This window comes from Equus quagga, chromosome 9, assembly GCF_021613505.1.
Source record: "Equus quagga isolate Etosha38 chromosome 9, UCLA_HA_Equagga_1.0, whole genome shotgun sequence".
NCBI classification, from domain to species: Eukaryota; Metazoa; Chordata; class Mammalia; order Perissodactyla; family Equidae; genus Equus; species Equus quagga.
In genome coordinates this window covers 46,344,394-46,366,938 of record NC_060275.1, presented here as the reverse complement: position 1 = coordinate 46,366,938, position 22,545 = coordinate 46,344,394, and the positions used below count along the sequence as shown (strand labels likewise).

General features: G+C 37.8%; 1 protein-coding gene across 2 annotated transcripts in view; it reads right to left on the bottom strand.

Annotated features, from left to right (window-relative positions):
* The window catches only part of SS18 (SS18 subunit of BAF chromatin remodeling complex), an 86,099-nt gene extending 78,039 nt beyond the window's left edge, over positions 1-8,060 (bottom strand). For both annotated transcript variants that reach the window (XM_046671784.1, XM_046671785.1), the window contains exons 1-2: positions 7,909-8,060; positions 5,220-5,296 (exon numbers count right to left, since the gene is read on the bottom strand). In XM_046671784.1, coding sequence (XP_046527740.1) covers positions 5,220-5,296; positions 7,909-7,977 — 146 coding nt within the window. In that variant the 5' untranslated portion in view covers positions 7,978-8,060. The remainder of the gene's footprint in view (positions 1-5,219; positions 5,297-7,908) is intronic.
* Positions 8,061-22,545: the final 14,485 nt, after the last annotated feature.

Here is a 22,545-nt window from a genome sequence, read left to right as displayed (position 1 = left end):
TTTTTTTTTTTGAGGAAGATTAGCCCTGAGCTAACTGCTGCCAATCCTCCACTTTTTGCCGAGGACTGGCCCTGAGCTAAGATCCGTGCCCGTCTTCCTCAACTTTATACATGGGACACCTACCACAGCATGGCTTGCCAAGCAGTGCCATGTCCACACCCGGGATCCAATCCAACAAACCACAGAGCGCCAAAGCAGAACGTGTGCACTTAACCGCTGTGCCACCAGTTGGCCCCCTGATTTCATTTTTAAAAAGAAACCTTTACCTAGAAGCTATGAAGATTGTTTGTAAGACAACAGGAATATAATTTATACAAGCTGTTTTCCTAACTAGGGATTTAAAACTAAATTCCTTTATATTATGATGGATACAAATTTTTTGCATGAGAACTTCTTACAGCACACTCAAATAGTTGCACTCACCCTAAAATACAAAAAAATAGGCCTGATTTAAACAACTACATAGGTTGATTTAGAAAATGCTCAAACCAAACACCAGGATAAAGCAATTAATACATTCTCACATATATGTTATCAGAATTTCAAGGAAGAGGATCTATGCACACAAGCTCCATAAGTGATTCACTGATTATATGAGTGTAATATATGAGTGTGTAGATGTAGATAAGGAGAGAGAGCACAATATATACAAAAATGTTACCAGTGAAAGATCTTTGCACGGCAAGAATACAGTGTTTATTTTTACATATCCATGTTTTCTAATTTTCTACAATGCATATGCTGCTTTCATAAAAATAGTTATTTTCAACTTAAAAAAACACTGTTTCAGGGGCCGGCCCCATGGCCAAGTGGTTAATTCACGCACTCCACTTCGGTGGCTCAGGGTTTCATCAGTTCAGATGCTGGGCACAGACCTAGCACTGCTCATCAAGCCATGCTGAGGCTCGTCCCATACAGCAGAACTAGAAGGACCCACAACTAGAATATACAACTATGTACTGGGGGGATTTGGGGAGATGAAGAAGAAGAAAGAAAAGAATGGCAACAGATGTTAGCTCAGGGCCACTCTTAAAAAAAAAAAAAAATGTTTCAGGCAAAGTTATCACATCTTAAGGAACTATTTAACTAAAAGTGAACTACCAATTTCCAGATGGCTGTCATTTATTGACGTTTCTCTTTATTTTCCTTTCGCTTTTCCTACTATGAGAAACAAGAACATTTATTAAGGTTAAGAGGAGGAACTTTTTTCTCCACTCACAAACCAACTCTGACAACCTGAGAAAGAAAGAATATCTGAAGAACTCTAAGAATGAAATTAAATCTACCAGAAAAAGCATAATTTAAGATTCTACGTAAATCAATTTAAGCCCCATCTGCACCAAATATGTGAGAATAAGGTCTATTCTAACATACAGAGAATAGGAGAAATGATCATGTACACAAAAAAAGCAGAGAACATAAAGAATAAAACAACATAAACTTCTCCTGACTCAAGCTGGGAAAGCTGGTTCTGGATGTGAACATTTCTGCTCCGTGCCATGTACTGCTGGGCCCTTGAAGAAACTGAACCAGTCCTATGCCACAAAACCACCTGGGCTCTAGCTGGCATTTTAAAAAGCCACAGGTGAAAAGAATTACTGAGTCTAAACAGAACCTCTCACCTTTTAGCTCATGGCTGACTTGAGGTAGTGATCTCCTTACCACTGATAATTATCCATAGTTAAACTAAAGAACTAGATCAGCTAGTTAATTTATTTAAAAGAATATTTTCAAATATAAACAGACAAGATTCATCAAAGAAACAATACACAGTCATGTGTCGCTTCATGAGGGGGACACGTTCTGAGAAATGTGTCATTAGGTGATTTCATCGTTGTGCAAACATCATAGAGTATACTTAAAAAACCTAAAAGGTAGGACCTACTACACACCTAGGCTATATGGAACTCATCTTATGTGACCACCATTGTGCATGTGGTCCATAATTGACTGAAACATCATTATGCAGCACATGACTATATGTAAAAGAAATGGAAATGGTCACATAAAATGCAAAATGTACAAGTGCTCAGAAAATATATCCTAGCACTCAGACCTCAGTTTCTAAATATCATTCTCCAAAACAAGAACCAGGGCTTGAGGAAACGGGTGATTCCAAACTGGGACAGCAGAAAGTACAAGATGAGCCTAGAACATTTTATGGTGCAAGAAAATATGAAAATGTTCAAAAAATAATGGAGACATGTCAAAAAGCCAGCTTGAGGGCTCCCAATGGCCACAATCAGGGGCAATTTGAGAAAGAAAATAAATAATAGAGTAATAGATTATAACCTAGAGAATACAGTTAGAATCTGTAAGTTCATTCAGATACAAATAAATGAATGAACGAATGAATGAATGGGGGCAGGAGATAGGACATCTCTTCCTTACTTAGGATTCCAAATAAATGTAGAAGGGATGATGGATTTAGTCACCATTTGGCAATCACCACAGTAATAACTGTTTCAATCAGGAGTCATTGGTGGATGCTAAAATTAATATGTGAAAGTACAATAACAAACAACATATATGTGTCTCAAGGTGTCTCCCCAACAAGATATATATGAATTATAAAGAAAAAAATAGTAACTTTACAGTGGAGAAACTGGCAGGCGACACATTAACTAAGTGACCAAAGTTATCACAAATACTGGGACAAATCACTTTCATATGGCTACTTGAGGATGCGCTGAGGACACAACATCACTTCTGTGATACTCCTACCAAAAGTGCACTAACATGAATCTGATCAAGGGAAACATTAGTCAAACCCAAAATGAAGGACATTCCACAAAATAACTGCTCTGTACTCTTCAACAATGTCAACATCATGAGAGATAACAGAAAGACTGAAGAACAGTTACAGATTCAAGTATACTCAAGACACATGACAACTAACAGCAACATCTGATCCTGCACTGGATCCTGGACTTGAAAAAATACACTAATGGGACAACTGGCAAAATTTTACAAAGGTCTAAAGATGAGATAATAGTATTGCATTCTTAATTTTAACTATTATACTCTGATTATTTAAGAATGTAAGCTTGTTTTCTATGAAATACACAACAAGCTTATTAAAGGTAAGAGAGAATTATATCTGCAACTTATTCTCAAATGTTTCAGAAAAACAACATGGGGAAGAAACAAATGATATGGAAAAGGATGATAAAGCAAGTGAATTAATATCTTAACATTTGAGGAATTTCATGGAAGGGCACACAGGAATTTCCTGTACTGTCTTGAAATAATTTCACGAAAGTTTCAAAAATAAAAAGTTTTAGAAAAAAATACCCCTTTTAACCAACAAAATGTGCAAAAACTTTTACAAGATGGCTAAAATCCACTGTTGGCAGAGATGGTTGCACACCAAGGCTCTGAAACCTGGTTGGGGGAAAGCAAACCCAAACAATCTTTTTGCAGGATAACTGATCAATTTAGCGTGGTCTTTCATCATTCCATTTATAAAATCTTAACCTATTAAAAACAAAATATCTATCTAAAGGTGTTTATATAGACATGAGTACATATGTGCAAATGCACAGAAAATGTTTTGGAAGCATAGGTACTACACCATTAAAAGTAGTTACCCCTGTGGAGACGAGATGAGTGAAAGTAAAACGTGTCTTACTTTTATCTCTACAAAGTTTTACACTTTATTATTTTTTTACAATGACCATATATGACTTTTTAAATTCAAAAATAATTTTAAACAAAAGGGAAAAAAGAAAAAGTAACGGAGAGAGACTCAAAACTAGATAGCGATAGCAAGAGACCAGCACAGCATATAAGCCATGCAGGCCAAGAGCTGGGAAAATCTACTTGAGAGCAGATCATCTCTAAGAAACACAGACATGTCCCAAAACAATGGTGAGAACAGCATACTCTAGAGCTGCGTTGTCCAATACCATAGCCACTAGACACTTTGAAATGTGGCTAGTCTAAAATGTGTTATGGGAGTAAGAGACACAAGGGATTTCAAAGACACAGTAGTAAATAAAAGAAGGTAAACTATCTCATTAATATTTTTATATGGATTACATATTGAGGTGATATTATTTTGGAAATAATAGATTAAATAAAATACATTATTAAAATTAATTTCTCCTGTTTCTTTTTACTTGTTTAATATGTCTACCAGCAAATGTAAAATTACGTATGTCTTACAATATATTTCTACTGAACAATGCTGCTCCAGACTTTTTTTTTAAAGATTTTATTTTTCCTTCTTTTCTCCAAAGCCCCCCAGTACATAGTTGTACATTTCAGTTATGGGTCCTTCTAGGTGTGGCAGGTGGGACACCGCCTCAGCATGGCTTGATGAGTGGTTCTAGGTCCACACCCAGGATCCAAACCAGCATATGGATTCTACTCAGGAATACTGCTTACTTCTGACACATCACTTCAAAATGTCCAGTTTGGTTCTTATGAATGATAACCAATTCTCTATTTATTAGACATAGGCTTTGCTTTCTCAACCACACGTATGGATATAAATAAATATCCTATATACGTGATCTAACTTTTCCACAAATCAGATTATATACAAACTTAAAGTCATTATTTTATAATGCAGGATAAAAAGTATAATAAAACATTGACACCCATTCCATCCCAAAGAACAAATTTTTCTTTTGTAAAATCAAGAAAAGTCACACAAAAAAACTGTACACTAATGTTCCTAGCAGCATTAGCTACAGTAGCCAAGAAGTCAAAACAACCCAAATGTCCATCACTGATGGATAATTAAGATGTGGTACAGCCATACAATGGAAAATTATTCAGCAATAAAAAGGAAGGAAATACTAATAATATGCTTCAACATGGATGAATCTTGAAAATATTATGCTAAGTGAAAGAAATCAGTCAAAAAGACCACATATCGTATGAATCCATTTACATGAAATGTCTACAATAGGCAAATCTACACACAAAGAAAGCAGATCAGTACTTGTTAGGGGGTGAGGGATTAGTAAGTGGGAAGAGGGAGTGACTTAATGTGTACAGGATTTCTTTTTGAAATGATGAAAATGTTCCAAAATTGATCCAAGTGATGATAATACAACTCTATGAATACACTAAAAAGCTTGAACTGTACACTTTAAAATGGATGAATTGTACGGTATGTGAATTATATCTCAATAAAGCTGTTATTAAAGAGGGTAAAAAATTAACCAATAGAAAAATGAATACAAAAAAAATTTTTGTATCAATCTTACTGAGAACACTCTGAGGTCTTTCCTTTATTCTGATAGTCCATTATACACTGAATAAGATGGTTATTTTCATCCAACATCTGAAACAAAATTAGAAAAAGTTTATTGTAAATCTAATGCATCAAGCAAAATTTTTAAAAATCCCTCAGATTTCTAGAAATGTTTATCTATATAGGAACTGAATCCACTCAGGTCTTTAAATCTTATTTTACACCTTTGGAATGATATGTTTAATCAACAATTTTTTTTAATAACTCTATTCCAATTATTCTCCCTCTGAATTATTACCTGAAGCCCAGAAGGGAAAATTTGGAGTCTCTTTTGTATTCAAACATTTAATTACCTCTGCTATCTGTAATAGAAGCTTTAGCCTGTTAAGACCAAAAGTTAGAGAATCCAAGATGGCTTTGCATCATTCTAATGCTTTGCAGTAGTAAAGAAAAATTCTGTCCTTATCCAGAATGAAGTACATACATGAAAACTTCAGCCCAGGAGGCTTGAGGTGATAGCTGCCTAGTTTCCAAGTTTTATACAGTAGTACAGTTTTGTGATTCTCCAAATATGAAATAATCAAATACGATCATTCTTATGTATGTATAATACTAACTGCAGACTTTATGAGCTTACCTTGTAATTACGTTGTCCCAAGTTTTTTTAAAAAAGCCTATCAATCTATCAGTCTTCATCTTATAACAATTCAAAGCAATACTGGCTTTGAGAGTTAATTCCTCTAAGCAAAGTGGCAATTAAGGAAAGAATAATGATATAGCAATCAAAAGCCCAGTTAGTTTTAGTGCCAGCTTTGCTATCCTGTGCAAACCACTTAAGATTTCAGGGGTTCAGATTTATCTGTAAGATCAAGGGACAGAAGCAGATGTTCCTCCTGAACCTGCCTCACCCTTCTAGGATTCAATGAAAGCATGAAGTATGACACCATAATCACTCAATAATTTAGGTAATCTAGCTCTTTTAACTAAAATGAAGATCCATTTAACATTGTGTGTGACTTTTTTTCTGCATATGAATCATAATCTTCACTTGCTGGAAAAAAAAATTAACATGGCCTTCCAAAAAGTGCAGTAATTTCTTAAATAGAACCATTGAATGCCCAAAAATTTGTCCTTAAAATGCTTTAGTCCAATCTATCAGTTTGACAACATATCTTCTCAGTAGGTTCCTCAACCTAACAAACTTCACCGTTAGAATGTCTCAAATCTAATATCAATCCCTCACACTGTTAGAATGAGGCACTTAATTAGGAATCCATTTTCTCTTCTCATCTGAGGATGAAAACTAATTGATCAGCATCTCCTGAATTAGTCACCAATGAGAAATATCTTAAGATGTAGGAAAGAAAAACTCTTTGTAGAAAAAAAAAGAAAAACTTAGGACTTTTCTACAGCCTAAAAGTAAAAATAAAAAGTGAATCCCTCCAGAAATATATTTTGTGTGTGTGATCTTGGAGCTGTCTCCCAGCCTGCAGACAGCCCAACGCACAATATGAACGCACTGCACTTCCAAGCACTGCCAAGCCGATTTGTTCATAAAATAACGCAACAGTTGGGCACATGTCAAACGCCACACAACAAAGACCCTGATAGCAAACAGAAGCCGATTAACATAACCTATTGGGCACGCGATGGTGCCCTGAGTGGTACTAAAAGTTGACTTTTGTTCCATTTTCATCCTTGGTCCAGTGCATACAACAAAATCGAAATATTGAAGGTCAACTGCTAAATTTAGCAGGTAACTTTTCCAAGTCTGGCTGACTACAATTCAGAACGCTGCCCTGCTCATGGGCCACAAGAGGTGGAAGACAATAAAGAACCTTTGTATCCCTAACTGGCAGGAACACAGCAGCGAGAGAGGCAGCGCTACCCTCTCAAGAGGACTCAGTTCCCTGTGTATTTATCGCGACTTCAGTAATTGGCCACGACTATCAGACTGTCCCCGCCACCAGACTCTAAGCTCCATACAGGCAGGGACTACAGCGCATCACTGTGGCCTCAGCGCCCACCCCAGGCGCTCAAAGAATATGAGCTGAGAATATAAGGGGCTAAAAGGCGCACCCCGAAGGGAGATGGGGACTCCGAAGCTAATCCCGAAGTGCACAGGGATCTTCCTCGACTGCCCCGCAGACTTTACCTAAGGGTCCAGGCAGCGTCCCCCAAGCTCCCCGGGGAGCTCCCCCAACTCGGCCCGAGTTTGCAGCGCCGCGGAGGGAGGCGCCCAGCGCTCCGTCTTCCCCCGGCCGCCCGCGCTCCGAGGTCGGCTCTGCACCGAGCGGCCGGCGCGCGGGGCGGGGCGGCGCCAAAGTAACTCCGGCGCGGCGCGCGGGCCCGCGGGGGTACGCCGGCCCCACCACACGGCCCGGCCCCGCGCGGCCGCCGCCGCCGGGCACACGCGCCCCGCCATCCGAACGCCGCCGCAGCCCTCGAGAAAGCGGGCGGCGGTGACTTGGGCTTTTGTGCCCGTAGCAAAGAGCCCGGACGCGCGAAGGACTCCGTGGGGAACCGGTCCGCCCTCTTCCGCCCCCCACTCAGGCACGGCCCGCGGCTCGGGTTCCCACACACGGCCGCCTCCCAGCAGGCCCGCCTCCGCCCCGGCCCGGCCGACTCCCGGGCCGGCCCGGCCCCCGCTGTCTCTCCCAGGGGCGGGACGTCCCGGCATCACCGGGCCCGCGAGGGGTCACCTTCTGAATCGCGGCGGGAGTGATCTCCCCTTTGCCTCGCTGCCTCGGGGCTGCGAACGCCACAGACATGTTGCCGCCGTCAGCACTCTCGGCAAGTCCCGAGCGCTCCGGGGGAACGGCAAACTGGGGGAAAAGACGCCGGCCTCTCGGGCCGAACCACCTCGGGAATGCTGGGAGGGGGGATGCTGCAGTGCCGAACCCACAGCTGGCCCGTCCGGCCTAAAGGAGGAACTCTGGATCGGCCAAGTCCTGTTTTCGGTGCGTTCGTTGGCAACCACTGCCCAGGGAGAACTTTCCTGTTCTGACCGACCTCTGGTCCCTCCACCTTTCTTTCGCCGCCCCCCCGTCCCTTTGCGCGAATGGTAGGGCCGCGCCCCAGTCCTCCCTCCGCTTCAGCGATTCAGGAAATGGTCCCGCCGCCGCGGGAGAGGGAGAGGCCGGGGCAGCCCCTGTCACAGGAAATGCGAGCGGCCGAGCCGGCCCGCCCCTTCGCGCGGGTGCAACTTGCCTCCCTCTCCGGCGCGCCGACGCGCCCCTCCGACTGCGCTCGGCCCCAGACCTTGGTCAGTTTTGCCAACTTCGGCTACACCCCTCCCGGGAAGACGTGGCCGCCCTGAGTCGTCCGGGCACCGGGGAAAGCGGAGGAGGAAGGTCAGGACCCGGTTCGTGCACACCCGTGGGGCATCTACCGAGAGAAGGCAGAGGTGGCAGGACGAGGGGAGCGCGGATTCGCTGGTTTAAATGGCTCGGCTACGCCCCAAGTGCGCACCTCCGAGGCCGCAGCCGCACACGCACACGGGCGCGCCGAAGAGTTGGAAAGTGAGCCTGACCCAAGATCGGGAAGCGAAGACGGTGGCCGGTACCCAGCGGGAGACGGGCACCCTGGCCAGAGCGGCCGCAGGTGCGGAGTTCGCCTCTGAGGACACACCCTTAGCCGAAATGCGGGTCGACTTCGTCTGACTTGGATCTTTGCAAATAAGTTTTGAAATAGGGCATCCTCACTCTTTTCTTTTCCAATTATATACTTAGTGCCTTGTAAATTATGCTCAAGCTGCCAGGCTTCCAATCAGTGTGAGGGGAAAAAACCAAAGCTTTCAAATTATGGGAGGAACATGGGTAAATGTGGATAACGTGTGGGTGTGGACTTTTTAAAAAAATTATTAGTATTCTGTAAATTTAGACTTCCATAGAACACAAAGGAAAAGTTTATGTTAACTGTCATCCAACATTGAGGTTCAAAAATAAGTCTCTCCGTTTATATATAAAATAAACTGAAAAAATAAAGGAAAAATGCATATTTTTTTATTTGTTTCAAATAAATGGTCTTCACAAGGAGATCATGAGTTTCGTTCATTCAGCAAATTTGGGTGCACTCCCTAGGTTTTATGCTAGGCTCCTAGGATACGGCTGTGAACAAGCTGGACGTCAGACCTCCTCCCAAGTAGCTTATATTATCAGAGCTGAACGACCAGAAACAAGTAAATAAACATGCATATATGTAAAGTTATAAGAAAGACTAGCAAACAGGGACTCAGAATGACAGGGGCACTCAAAGTCTTGTCCACCACTAACACTGTATGTCCAACACCTGGCTTTCATCATCATGTCTTGATGTTTAGACAAAAGTGACTTAGTTAAGAACAGTATTTCAGTAGGAAAAAATTTCAGTAGGAAAAATTGTTTAAATTACAGCTTCGCAACAGCAAGAAAAGAAAACAATTCAAAATAGGTAACATCTGCTTGAGGCATTTATTCCTTCAGAGCCTCAGGGTAGGGCTTAGGGCACCCACAGCCCCTAGGCATGGATAACCACAGCCTTTCCTGTGATACCATATTATGTGCCATAAAAATTTTATGTGCCATAAAATACCATTATTTTCTGTGTGTCCATCACTTGAAATCAGTTGGGAAGCACTGGTGTAAAGGTCCAGCCCAAAACAGAAATGATCTCGGTAACAGAAGACACTTTAAAAGGACCCTACCTTACTCTCAAGCTTCCTTGGTAAACCCAATCAGTCACCTTGACCTGGAAAAGTAAATTCAGAGAGTGAGAGGGAAGGTTTCAGCCCGGAGGAACTTTCTTAGAATTTTGGAACCTTTGTAACTGTAAGAGCCCTAAATTAGGGGGAAGATAGTTAGGGGCAGCTAGTAAATCCTGTCTTGTTTCACCATGAGTTTTGAATGGAGGGGAGTCCCAAGGTACAGATTAAGTGGTAGCGGAGTTGGGAGGAAAAGGAGAATAAAGAGGCCCCAGCACTTAGTTAAGGGGAAATTGGAGAATGCATATGCGAAGTTGGCCCAAATTTGAGAAATAACTCTGGGAACTTAAAAATGAGCTACCCAGGCAGCATTTCCCCAACCAGAAAAATCAGCAGACAGCTGAAGAAGGAACTGAAGTCACATAACAAAGAGGTAAAAGGGCTTTTAGAATAGTCCTAATAGAAGATATACAATGGCTCAGAATAAGTAAAATAATCTGCATGAACAATTAAGTTCATTATTCACACTAATGAATGCAAAATAGATATGCAACAAAAAAAGGTAATAAGAAAATTGTCCATGTTTGGTTTTCAAATGTTTCAATTTTTTATTTGTTTTATATGAATTTGTATTCCTTAAATGTGTTTCACTGAACTGAGAAAGTGAAGTGCTCCAGGAGTATACTCAGTATTTAGTGAAACTATATAGTCATGACATTAAAACTTATCCTAACCTACAAAATCATAGCATGCCTTTCAGATAACTGGGATAACTTTACTTTCATACAAGCATTTCTTTAATACTTATTGTTTTATAATTAATAGAATATCTGTACTATCAAATTTGCTGATACTTTAGGCCCCTGTGCTGCCATATATTCTTAGAATATATTGGGAAGGCATAGACCAAGCCTGTCTGCTCATAATTGGGCTCAGAGCAAAACCCCTCAGGTAATATCTTTCAAAATATTTCTGCTCACTGTCTCCATGGCATTTGATGAGTCATTCTGAGTTGTGGCTTCCACAGATTTCAAGACTATAAGGAGGAAAACATACATCTCTTTATATAATGATTATTTCAGGTAAGAATAAATCACCTTCCCCAATTCTCCATAAAAGACATTATTTTCAATACTCTAGAAGATTCCATTCAAAGAAGACTATAACAAAGCCTACCTGGGGCATTTCCATCTCTTCTTACAGTAGCAAACATTGAATGAATTAAAGAGGCGCTGAATCAATTATATTTTGGGGTTTAATGTTATAGGAAAGTATTGCTCTTTAAAAAAAATTAGTTTCTATGTGATGCTCTCTGCAATATTAACTCAGTGTGACAAATGCACAGGTTTGGAGTTCCCAGTTCTCACACCTATGGCATGATATTGGATAGGTCATTTCTGTATTTCATTTGCCTTCCTGGAAAACAACTACCCTTTCTAAAAGGCTATTAGAAATAATAAGATGTTTAATTATTTATCTAGCATTGATTATGCATAGCCACTGTGCTAAGTAATTATCTTATATTAGACTCTTTAAGATTGTCCCACTTTTAACAGGTAAAATGTGTAAAAGACGTGGGATGTTGTAAATTACTAAAGAAGGATAAGATTTGTACTTAATAACCTAATAAGGAGAAAAAGATATACTTTACAACTAGAAATGGTCCAAAGTGCTTGAGAGTGCTGGCTACCCTTGCTAAATTAACTAGCCATAATTTAGAGATCAAATGACTTTTTTTTCACATTTAGCATGTTTGCTCACCTTGTACATGATGTGCAGTTACTCTGCCATTAGAAAAAGAATAAAACTCTTCTTAAACTACTTCCCAATTTATAGAGGATTATAATATACTAATTTCCCTATGACTTGTTATGCATTGTTTACTAATTTCCCTATGAAGGGGTGTGGCAGGCAGAATAATTTCATCCTCACAAAGATAACCCACTTCCCAATCCTCAGAACGTGTGACTATGATAGGTTACATGGCAAAATGGAATTAAGGTTGCAGATGGAATTAAGGTGGTTAACCAGGTGACCTTAAAATACAGAGATTAACTTGGATTATCTGAGTGAGCTCGATGTAATCACAAATATCCCTAAATGGGGAAGAGGGAGCCTGAAGAGTCATAATCAGAGAGATGGCATCTTGAGAAAGACTCAACCAGCCATTGCTAACTTTGAAGATGGAGGAGGTCAAGAGCCAAGGAATGTGGGTGGCCTCTAGAATATGGAAAAGACAAGGAAGCATATCCTTCCCCTAGAGCCTCCAGAATGAACACAGCCCTACTAATACCTTAATTATAGCCCAGTAAGGCCCATTTTGTACATCTGACATCCAAAACTGTAAGAGAATAAATTTGTGTTGTTTTAAGCCGTTCAGTTTGAGATAATTTGTTTAGGCAGCAATAAGAAACCAATACAATGGGTTTTTTTCTATCTAACATTTATGGTTGAATGAGGAAATGTGCACTAAAATATTGATGTTACTCAACATATTAGAAACTACTGTCCTAATGTATATTAAACTAACCTAACAATCACATTTATCATATATTTTCTTTAAAAGAAAAATAATAGCATAATATTATAACACAGTCCTGTAGACAGTATGATTTTAGCCTTCCAGCCTCCCGATTTGTGAGAGAATAAATTTCTGTTGTTTTTAAGCTACCAGGTTTGTGGTAACTTATTACAGCAGCCATAGGAAACTACTACAGATGCCCGCATAACTCAATGGAGAAAGGATTGATTTGGAACAGCTAGATATCCATGTTTTTAAAAATGAACTTTGGGGGCCAGCCCATGGCCTAGTGATTAAGCATGGCATGCTCCACTTCAGTGGCCCGGGTTTGGTTCCTGGTGCAGACCTACACCGCTTGTCAACGGCCATGCTGAGGTGGCAACTCACATACAAAATAGAGGAAGATTGGCACAGATGTTAGCTCAGGGCGACTCTTCCTCAGCAGGAAAGAAAGAAAGAGAGAGAGAAAGACCTTTGAACTTTCCCTCACATATACACAAAAGTTAACTGGAAATAGATTGTAGACCTAAATGTAAAAAGTAAAACTAGAAAACTTATGTAAAAAAAAAAAGAAAATCTGGATGACCTTGAGTTAAGCAAATATTTCTTAGATATGACACAAAAAGCAAGAAGCATAAAAGAAAAATTGATAAATTGGATTTCTTTAAAATTAAAAACTGTGCTCTTCAAAGCTATTGTAAAAAAAATGAAAAGGCAAGCCATAGTCTGGGAGAAAACAGTGAAACATGAAAACAAAGAACTTGTATCCAGATTATAATAAACCCTTACAAGTGAGTGATAAGACAAACAACCCTATTAACAAAAATGGACAAAAGATTTAAAGACACTTGACAGGGGCCTGCCCAGTGGCCTAGTGGTTGGGTTCGCACACTCCGCTTCTGCAGCCCAGGGTTTGAAGCTTCGGATTCCAGGCACAGACCTACACACTGCTCATGGGGCCATTCTGTGGCAGTGTCCCATATACAAAGCGATGTTAGCTCAGGGACAATCTTCCTCAAGCAAAAAGAGAAAGATGACAACAGATGTTACCTCAAGACCAATATTCCTCACGAACAATAAAAATTAAAATAAAAAGAGACACTTGACAATGATGCTATATGAGTGGCCAATAAATATGTGAAAAGTTGCTCTCCATCATTAATCATCATGGAAATGCAAATTAAAGCCACATTGAGGAACCACTACATACCACTAACACGGCTAAAATTAAAAAGAATGACATCATCAAGTTTTGGAGAGTATTTGGAACAACTGGAACACTCATACATTGCTAGTGGGGATGAAAAATGATACAACCACTCTGGAAAACAACTAGTATAAAGTTAAACATACACTTCTCATATGACCCAGCACTGCACTTTTGGGTATTTACCCTTTACCCAAAAGAAATGAAAATGTACTGCCCAAAGACTTGTATGTGAGTATTCATAGCACTTTTGATAAAAATAGTGTAAAGTTGTAAACAACCCCAAATATCCAAAACAGGTGAATGGATAAATTTTTATACATTCACACAATAGAGTACTGCTCAGGAATAAAAGGACTGAACTATTAATATACACAACAAAATGGATGAATCTCAAAAACATACGTTGCATAAAAGGAGTCAGATACAAAAGGGTACATACTGTTGATTCCATTTATATAAAAATATATATAAGGCAAAATGAATTTAAAGTGTTACAGTGACAGAAAGTAGATTGATGGTTGAGTGGGGACAGGGATGCAGGGATGATGACTACAAAGGAGCACAAGGGAACTTTTTGGGATGATGAAAATTTTCCATATTGTGGTCATGGTCACATGGGCGGATACATTTGTAAAAGCTCACCATACAGAGGCCAGCCTGGTGGTGCAGTGGTTAAGTTTGTAAGCACTTTGGTGGCCTGGGGTTCACTGGTTCAGATCCCAAGTGTGGAGATATGCACCGCTTGTCAAGCCATGCTGTGGCGGTGTCCCACATGTAAAGTAGAGGAAGGTGGGCATGGATGTTAGCTCCGGGCCAGTCTTCTTCAACAAAAAGAGGAGGATTGGCAGCAGATATTAGCCCAGGGCTAATCTTTCTCAAAAAAACCCTCACCATACTATACAAAATTTAAATATTAATTAAAATACTCCCTAAGGAAAAAAGTGTCAGAATTCTTGTTGGTATTGCATTGAATATCAAGATCAATTTGAGCTATCCAATTCATGAACCTGATATATACCTTCCCTTATTTCAATCTTTAGGTTCTTCTAATAATATTTTAGGTTTTTCTGTGTAGAGGTCTATATTTCCTGGAAATATGTCATACATGATATCTTTTTTCATTTTCTAATTATTAGTTTCTGGTTTGTAGAAATACAATTGATGTGTTTTACAGCAAACATTTTTTTTTTGGCTTGAGGAAGATTCGCTCTGAGCTAACATCTGTGCCAGTCTTCCTCTTTTTTGTATGTGGGTCGCCACCAGAGCATGGTCAACGAGTGGTGTGGGTCTGCACCCAGGATCCAAACCTGTGAACCAGGGCCACCAAAGCAGAGGGTGCCAAATTTAACCACTATGCCACAGGGCCGGGCCCTGTTTTATATCAATCTTGTGTCCACCAACCTTCCTAAATTCACTTACTAACTCTAGTAATTTATCTGTTATTTATTTTGGACTCTTTACTATGTACACAATTAGGTCATCTAAAAATAATAAAATTTTCAATTCTTCCTTTCTGATACTTAAAGTTTTTATGTCTTTTTTTTATTGTCTTTTACTGCTTAAAAGGAACTGCAGTACAAAATTGAATAGAAGTGACATAGCAGGCACTCTCATGTCTGTTGCTGATCTCAAATGAAAAAATTTCCAACATTTAACCATCAAGTATAATATTTTCTGGAGGTTTCTTGTAAAGCCCATTGGCAGATAAAGGAAATTTCTTCCTATTCTTACATTATGAGTCACTAAGACTGTATGATATGGTGAATTTTATTAAATGCTTTTCTGCATTTATTGAGGTAAATTTCTTCCCTCTATCTCATAAGTCAGCAAACTTTTTCTATAAAGGACCAGATACTAAATATGTTATGTCTTGCAGGCCGTCTGGGCTGTTGCAGTTATGCAACTCTGCCATTTTAGCAGGAAAGCAGTGATAGAAATATATAAAAGAATGGGCATAGCTGTGTTCCAATAAATCTTTATTGACAAAAACAGGCACAGCAGTGGGCCAGATTTGGTCCCAGGGCAGCAGTTTGACAACTCCTGCTTTAGTCTATGAATGCAGTGAATTACATTGATTGCTTCTGAGAACAAACTCAACTTGGTAGTGATGTGCATGTGATGTATATCTTTTTGAATATTACTTGTTCCTATTTATTAATATTTTGCTTAGTATTTTTGCATGCATGTTCATGAGTGAAATTGGCCTGTCATTTTCCTTTCTTGTAGTTTCCTCAGGTTTGTTATTAAGGTTATATGGCTTCATAAAACAAGTTGAAAGCAGCCTCTCTTTTTCTATTTTCATGATAAATTTATGTAAGATTGGCATTCTTTCTTAAATGTTTCATAGAGTTCAGGAGTGATGCTACCCCGGGCCAAGTGTTTTCTTTGTGGCAATGTTTTATTTATAGATTTAATTTCTTTAACACATTTGGGACCACTGAGACATTTCTCCTATTGCTTGTGTCAATTTCACTGAGTTATGTTTTTCCAAGAATTTGCCCATTTAATCTAAATTTTCCAATTTATTGGTATGAAGTTACTCATAACTTTTTAATGTCATTAAGATCTGTAATAAGGTCCTCTTTTCATTCCTAATATTATTTTTGTCTTTTTTCTTGATTACTCTTGCCAATGATTTATCAATTTTATTAGCCTTTTCAATGATCGAACTTTCAACTTTGTTTACATTCTCTACTGTATATTTTCTAATTCATTGCTTTCTATCCTTATCTTTATTATTTCCTCCCTTCTACTTTCTGTGGGTTTAATAAGCAGTTTTTTAATCTAACGTCGTAACATTGCTTAGGTAATTTTAGCCTTTCTCCTTTTCTAATGTGTTCATTTAATGCTATAATTTCCCCCTTACGCACTGCTTTGGCTGCATCATACATGTTTTAATACATTTTTGGTATGATTCGGTTCAAAATATTTTCTAATTTCCATTGTGAATTCTTCTTTGACCCATGATATTTAGAAATACATTTCTTAATTTTCAAACACATGGGTGTTTTCTAATTACGTTGTTATTACTGATTTCTGGCTTCATTCTCTGGGGCCAGAGAATATATTCTGTCTGATTTCAATCCTTTGAAATTTATAATACTATCTTCATGGCTTACCATATAGTCAATTTTTGTAAATGTTTCATGTTTGCTCAAAATGTATGTGTAGTCTATAGTTGTTTGGTATAGTGTTTATATATGTATGTGTATATATACTTATATATAAAATATATAATATATTATATATACATATTAGACCAAGTTTATTATGTTGTTTGAATATTCTAGATTGTTTTAAATTTTTTGTCTGCTTATTTGATCAATTATCAAGAAAAAAATAGGGGCCAGCCCTGTGGCCGAGAGGTTAAGTTCGTGCACTCGGCTTTGGCGGCCTAGGGTTTCACCAGTTGGGATCCTGGTTGCGGACATGGCACCGCTCATCAAGCCATGCTGAGGCAGCATCCCACATGCCACAACTAGAAGGACCCACAACTAAAAATACACAACTATGTACTGGGGGGCTTTGGGGAGAAAAAGGAAAAAAAAAATCTTAAAAAAAAAAAGACAAATGTTAAAATCTCCAACTATAATTGTGGGTTTCTCCATTTCTTCTTTAGTGCTATCAATTTTTCCTTTATCTGTCTTGAATATGTGGTTGACATTAGGTACAAATTTAGAATTGTTAAGTATTCCTGGTAAACTAAACCTTTTATCACTACAAAGTCACCCTCAATATCTCTTGCTATGCATCTTGACTTAAGGTTGACTGTGTTATACGAGCTCTTTTTGTTTAGTGTTTGCATGAAATATCTCTTCCATGCTTTTACTTTCGAATTTTCCTTATCCCTTAGTTTAATGTTTATATCTTGTAAGCAGCATATAGGTGCATTTCTTTTTATCCAGTCAGAAAAGTTTGATCTTATAATTGAAATACTTACTCCATTATAGAGAATAGAAATATTAATCTAGTTAACTTGAAATATACTATAACACTATGTGCTTTCTATTTTTCCAGCCTGTTATAAGTTGCTTTTTCTTTCTTTTCCTGTGTTTTTAAAAATATTTATTATTTTATTATAATAAAATATTATAATATATATGGTTACACATTTTTATATGATTCTTTTAGTGGTTTCCTCAGAGATTACAATATGCATTCTGGATCAATTAAAGTCTAATATAAATTAGAAATTTTACTACTTTCCACAACAAGGAAGGGAAGTTAGAACACTTTAACTTCATTTGTCCTCTTACCCAAATTATATATTATTTTCTCATGTATTTTAATACTGTACATATTTATAAACCCATATGTGATTATGATTGTTTTATTTGGTTAATAGCTATTTGAAATTATGCATATTTTTACTCTTGATGCTCTTTATTTATTCCTACATCTCCCAACTTCTATCTGTGATAATTTCCTTCTGTCTGAAGTACATTCTTTAGTATTTCCTTTAGTAAGTGTCTGCTGGTCACTAGTCTTTTCTGTTTTTTTGTGTGTGAAAAATATCTTAATTTTGCCTTCAATTTTGAAGGATATTTTCACTAGATATAGAATATCAGCTTTGTTTTTATTTTCTTTGAGCGTGTTGAAGGTAGCCATTTCATATGTCAGTATAGAAGTCAGCTGACAGTCTTTTTATTGCTCCATTTTGGTAATATGCCTATTTTTTTCTTTAGATAGCTTTAGATTTTCTCAATGTCTGGTTTACAGCAGGTTTATTGTGGTTTTGCTTAGTGTGAATTTCTTTTACTTATGCCACTTGTTGTTAATAGTTTTCCTAAATCTGTTGCTTGATTCTTTTGTCAGTTTTGAAAATTTCTAAACAAAATATATTTACATGTTGCTTCTGCCCTATTTTTCTATCTCCTATTGTTCTGGTACTGTTCTGGTACTCCAATTATAATCTATGAGGTTTTTCAACATATCCAGTACATTGTAAATTCGTTTTCAGTGTTCTCTATCTTTCTCTCTCTTTCTGCTTTGATATGGAAACATATATATATATATATATATATATATAATTTTTTTAAAACCTATCTTCTAGCTGCCCACTTCTCTCTTCAACCAGGTCTAATCTGATTTTAAATCCATTTATGGAGCTCTTAATCTCAAGTAATGTCATTTTATTTCTACAATTCCCAATAGGTGCTTTATTGATAGTTCTAGTCTCTGCTGAAAATCTTCATCTTGTCTTTAATCCCTTGAATAAAATTCATTTGCTTATTTTGAAAATCTGCATCTGTTGACCGCATTATCTGGATCTGCATCTGTTTCTGTTGCCTGTTGTTCTCTTGTTCTTTGGTCACATTGTTTCTTTTGTGTGCATGGTTATTTTTGATTGAGCACAGGATACTGCATATGAGAAACTGCCATAATAATTGGAGGTTCTGCATGATATTGTCTTCCTCTACAGAGAATTTACTTTTGCTTCTGGTAGCTAGCTAATCATCTAGGGGCACCAGCAATGCTTTATCCCAGTGCTTCCAAACTTTTTCGCCTTAGGAACACTTTACCCTCTTAAAAAATATTGAAGACCTCAAAGTGCTTTTGTTTATATGGGTTATATCTATCAATATTTACCATATTAGAAATTAAAACATTTTACTTATTATTTTAAAATATTAAACTCATTACATATTGACACATTTCACATAGTTCAATTTAAAAACCTATATTTTCCAAAATTTAAAAAAAATAGTGAGAAGAATGAAATTATGAATCTCTCTAATGTCTGACAATAGAATACAGCTGGATTCTCCTATCTGCTTCTACATTCAAACTGTTCCAATATGTTATTTTCATTGAAATACTGGGGGAAAAAACCTTACCAAGATATGTATTGGAAAATAGAGGAGTATTTTTATAGCCATTTTAAATCACTTCAGAGCAAACATTCAGTGATTTCAATCATTGGATTTTCTTTGTTACCAAACAGTCAAAAGGTGGTAGTTTCTTAAAGTTAGTTGAAATTTGTAATCTAAAATGATCAATGAACATTTAGTACTCTGTTACATTAAAATCCATTAGTCTATGTAGCAATCTGAACATCTCTTTTATTTATGCATGATTGTGTATCATACTTCGGTCATTGGAAAATACTGCTTCACTGCGTTATGCATATCTTCCAAATGTAGAACTATGTAAAAAATCACATTCTAACATCACCACCAATCTCATCAGTAAAATCTTTAATTGTGGAGTTTTCACGTTCATGGTGATGGATACAAGTCTTCCAAAATTCTGATTTTTGCTTAAAAGCTTGATTTTATCTTTGGAAACACAGACTATCTGTTGTTTTTCCTGAAGTGATAGGCTAATTTTGTTCATTTTCAAGAAATGTCTGCCCAAATATCTAACTCTGAATAACCACAGTGCGTCAGTCATTCTTTCAAGTATAAATGGTGTTCCATGCGAAAGGGGCTAGATCATCTACAACTCAGATTTACAAAAATGCTTTATCTCAAGCTAACCATCTTACTGTGAAGGCAGCCAAAGTGCCTGACATGTACTTCCCCTTTTGTCATTCTGAATATTAAAAACATAAGTACTCAGGAGTCAAGATCTAATAAAATTAATAATTTACTGCTTATTCAATGCCATTATAAACGAAACTGGCATTTGTTTTCACGGGTGCTTGGTAGTAAAGAATACAATGTGTATTAGTACCGTTTGGTGCTACTGCCTTGATTTATGCTAAGGCTTCAGTAGTTTTACCCATTTCTTTTGCACTGTCAATGTAGACAGTCAGTGAAAGAGCAAATACTGTTTTAATATTATCACTATATTTTGACATCGTGAATCCCTTGAAAGATTTTTGGGTACCTCAAAAGATCTGTGGACCACAGTTTGAGAAACACTGCTTTATTCCAATCATGGATTGAGGTGATACATAACGTGGTGTTTGGTGGTGCAGTGGTTAAGTTTGCACGTTCTGCTTCTCGGCAGCCCGGGGTTTGCCGGTTCAGATCCCCGGTGCTGACATGGCACTACTTGGCAAAAGCCATGCTGTGGTAGGCGTCCCACATATAAAATGGAGGAAGATGGGAATGGATGTTAGCTCAGGGCCAGTCTTCCTCAGCAAAAAGAGGAAGATTGGCAGTAGTTAGCTCAGGGCTAATCTTCCTCAAAAAAAAAAAAAAAAAAACACCAAAAAACTTGGTGTTAGTTCCTGTGAGAACAGGTTAGTCCCTGTGAGAACAGAACATTTTTGGTTCACTCTTACTTCTGGGTTGTGGCCTTTGGGTCCCAAACAAATGCCTAGATGTTTACCATGACCCCTATACCGACAGGCTTTGAACTCTACTTTTTGTCTATCAAAGGTCTGCTTCACTTCCATCTAGGCATTGGAATAGGCAAATACCTCAAGGGGAAAATGCTAGGCTTACCCCTACAAGTTTTCCTTCTCTTCTGAACCTTAGCACTACAAATCCTCTTCCTTGCTGGCTATTTGGAGTCAGCACATATATATATATATATATATATTTTTTTTAATATTTTGTCAGGTTAAGTTTTACTTATTTTGTTAATATTTTGTAGTGGTGAAGTTCAGCACGCTCCACTTCAGCAGCCTGGGTTCATGGGTTCAGATCCCAAGGACAGACCTACACCACCTGTCAGCCGTGCTGTGGCAACAACCCACATACAAAATAGAGGAGCATTGGCACATTAGCTCAGGGCTGATCTTCCTCAAGCAAAAAAAAAGAGGAAGACTGACAATAGATGTTAGCTCAAGGTGAATCTTCCTCAGCAAAAACAAAACAAAACAAACCATGTTTTCCAGTATTTCTAGTTGTTCTCAATAGAAGACTTGGCTCAAAACATCAAGACTGCCATTTCTGGAAGCTTCTAGGCATTAAACTGTGTTGTTCTCATTATTTAACCATAAAGATAAATTATGCTTGCTATAAAAATTTTAAAATAAAACAGATATAAAGTTTAAAACAGTAACTTCTCTCTCCTTACCATGTCTCCCCACTCTCTTTCCAATCCCTGGGCTCCTGCAAAGAAAATCACTTGTGTCAACTTGGTATATGTCCTTTCACTCTTTTCTCTATAGATCTAGAAACATATAGTTGTACATACAAAATTTTAAAAAATATACAAATGGGTTTGTGCTACATTTTTACTCTTCCTAATTTCTCTCTTACAGAATAATCAACTTTTTGGTTAACTCAATACTTAATAACAACAGTTAACATTTTTCAAGAGCTTATCTGTTTCAGGGACTGCCATATGTGTACTAATACATTATTTCATCTGCTCTTCACAACAACCTCATCAACTAGGTATTATTATCCTCATTTTACAGGTGAGGAAATCAGGTTCTAGTGAAGTGAAATATATTTATCCAAAGCCACACTGTTAAGCTGCTGTGTAATGTGAATCCTAAATGTGTTAATTAATCCTTGTCAACATTTTAATGCTATCATATTTCTGAATATATGCTACAGTACATTGTAACACTTTTAAAATGCCTTTCAGTCAAAGCCATACAAGTATTTTCCACCAATGTCAATGTCCTGGTTCTGACACTATACTATGGTTATATAACCTGTAACACATCAGGTAAACTAAGTGAGGGGTACAAGGGACCACTCTGTGCTATCACTGGAACTTCCTGTGAATTTATAATTATCTTAAAATAAAAAGTCACAAAAAAGGTACATATTTAATGATTCCATTTATGTAAAATTTTTGAAGTGATGCAATTATACAAATGAAGAATAGATTAGTGCTCTCCAGGTGTTGGGGAGAGGAGGAGAGACGGCTGTAAGTGGGCAGCACAAGGAATCTTCGTGGTCACGGAACAGTTCTGTATTTTGATTGTGGCAGTGGTTACACCAAACCAATCTACACATGATAACTTGCACAGAACTACATACACACACACACAAAGGAATATATATAAAACTGGTAAA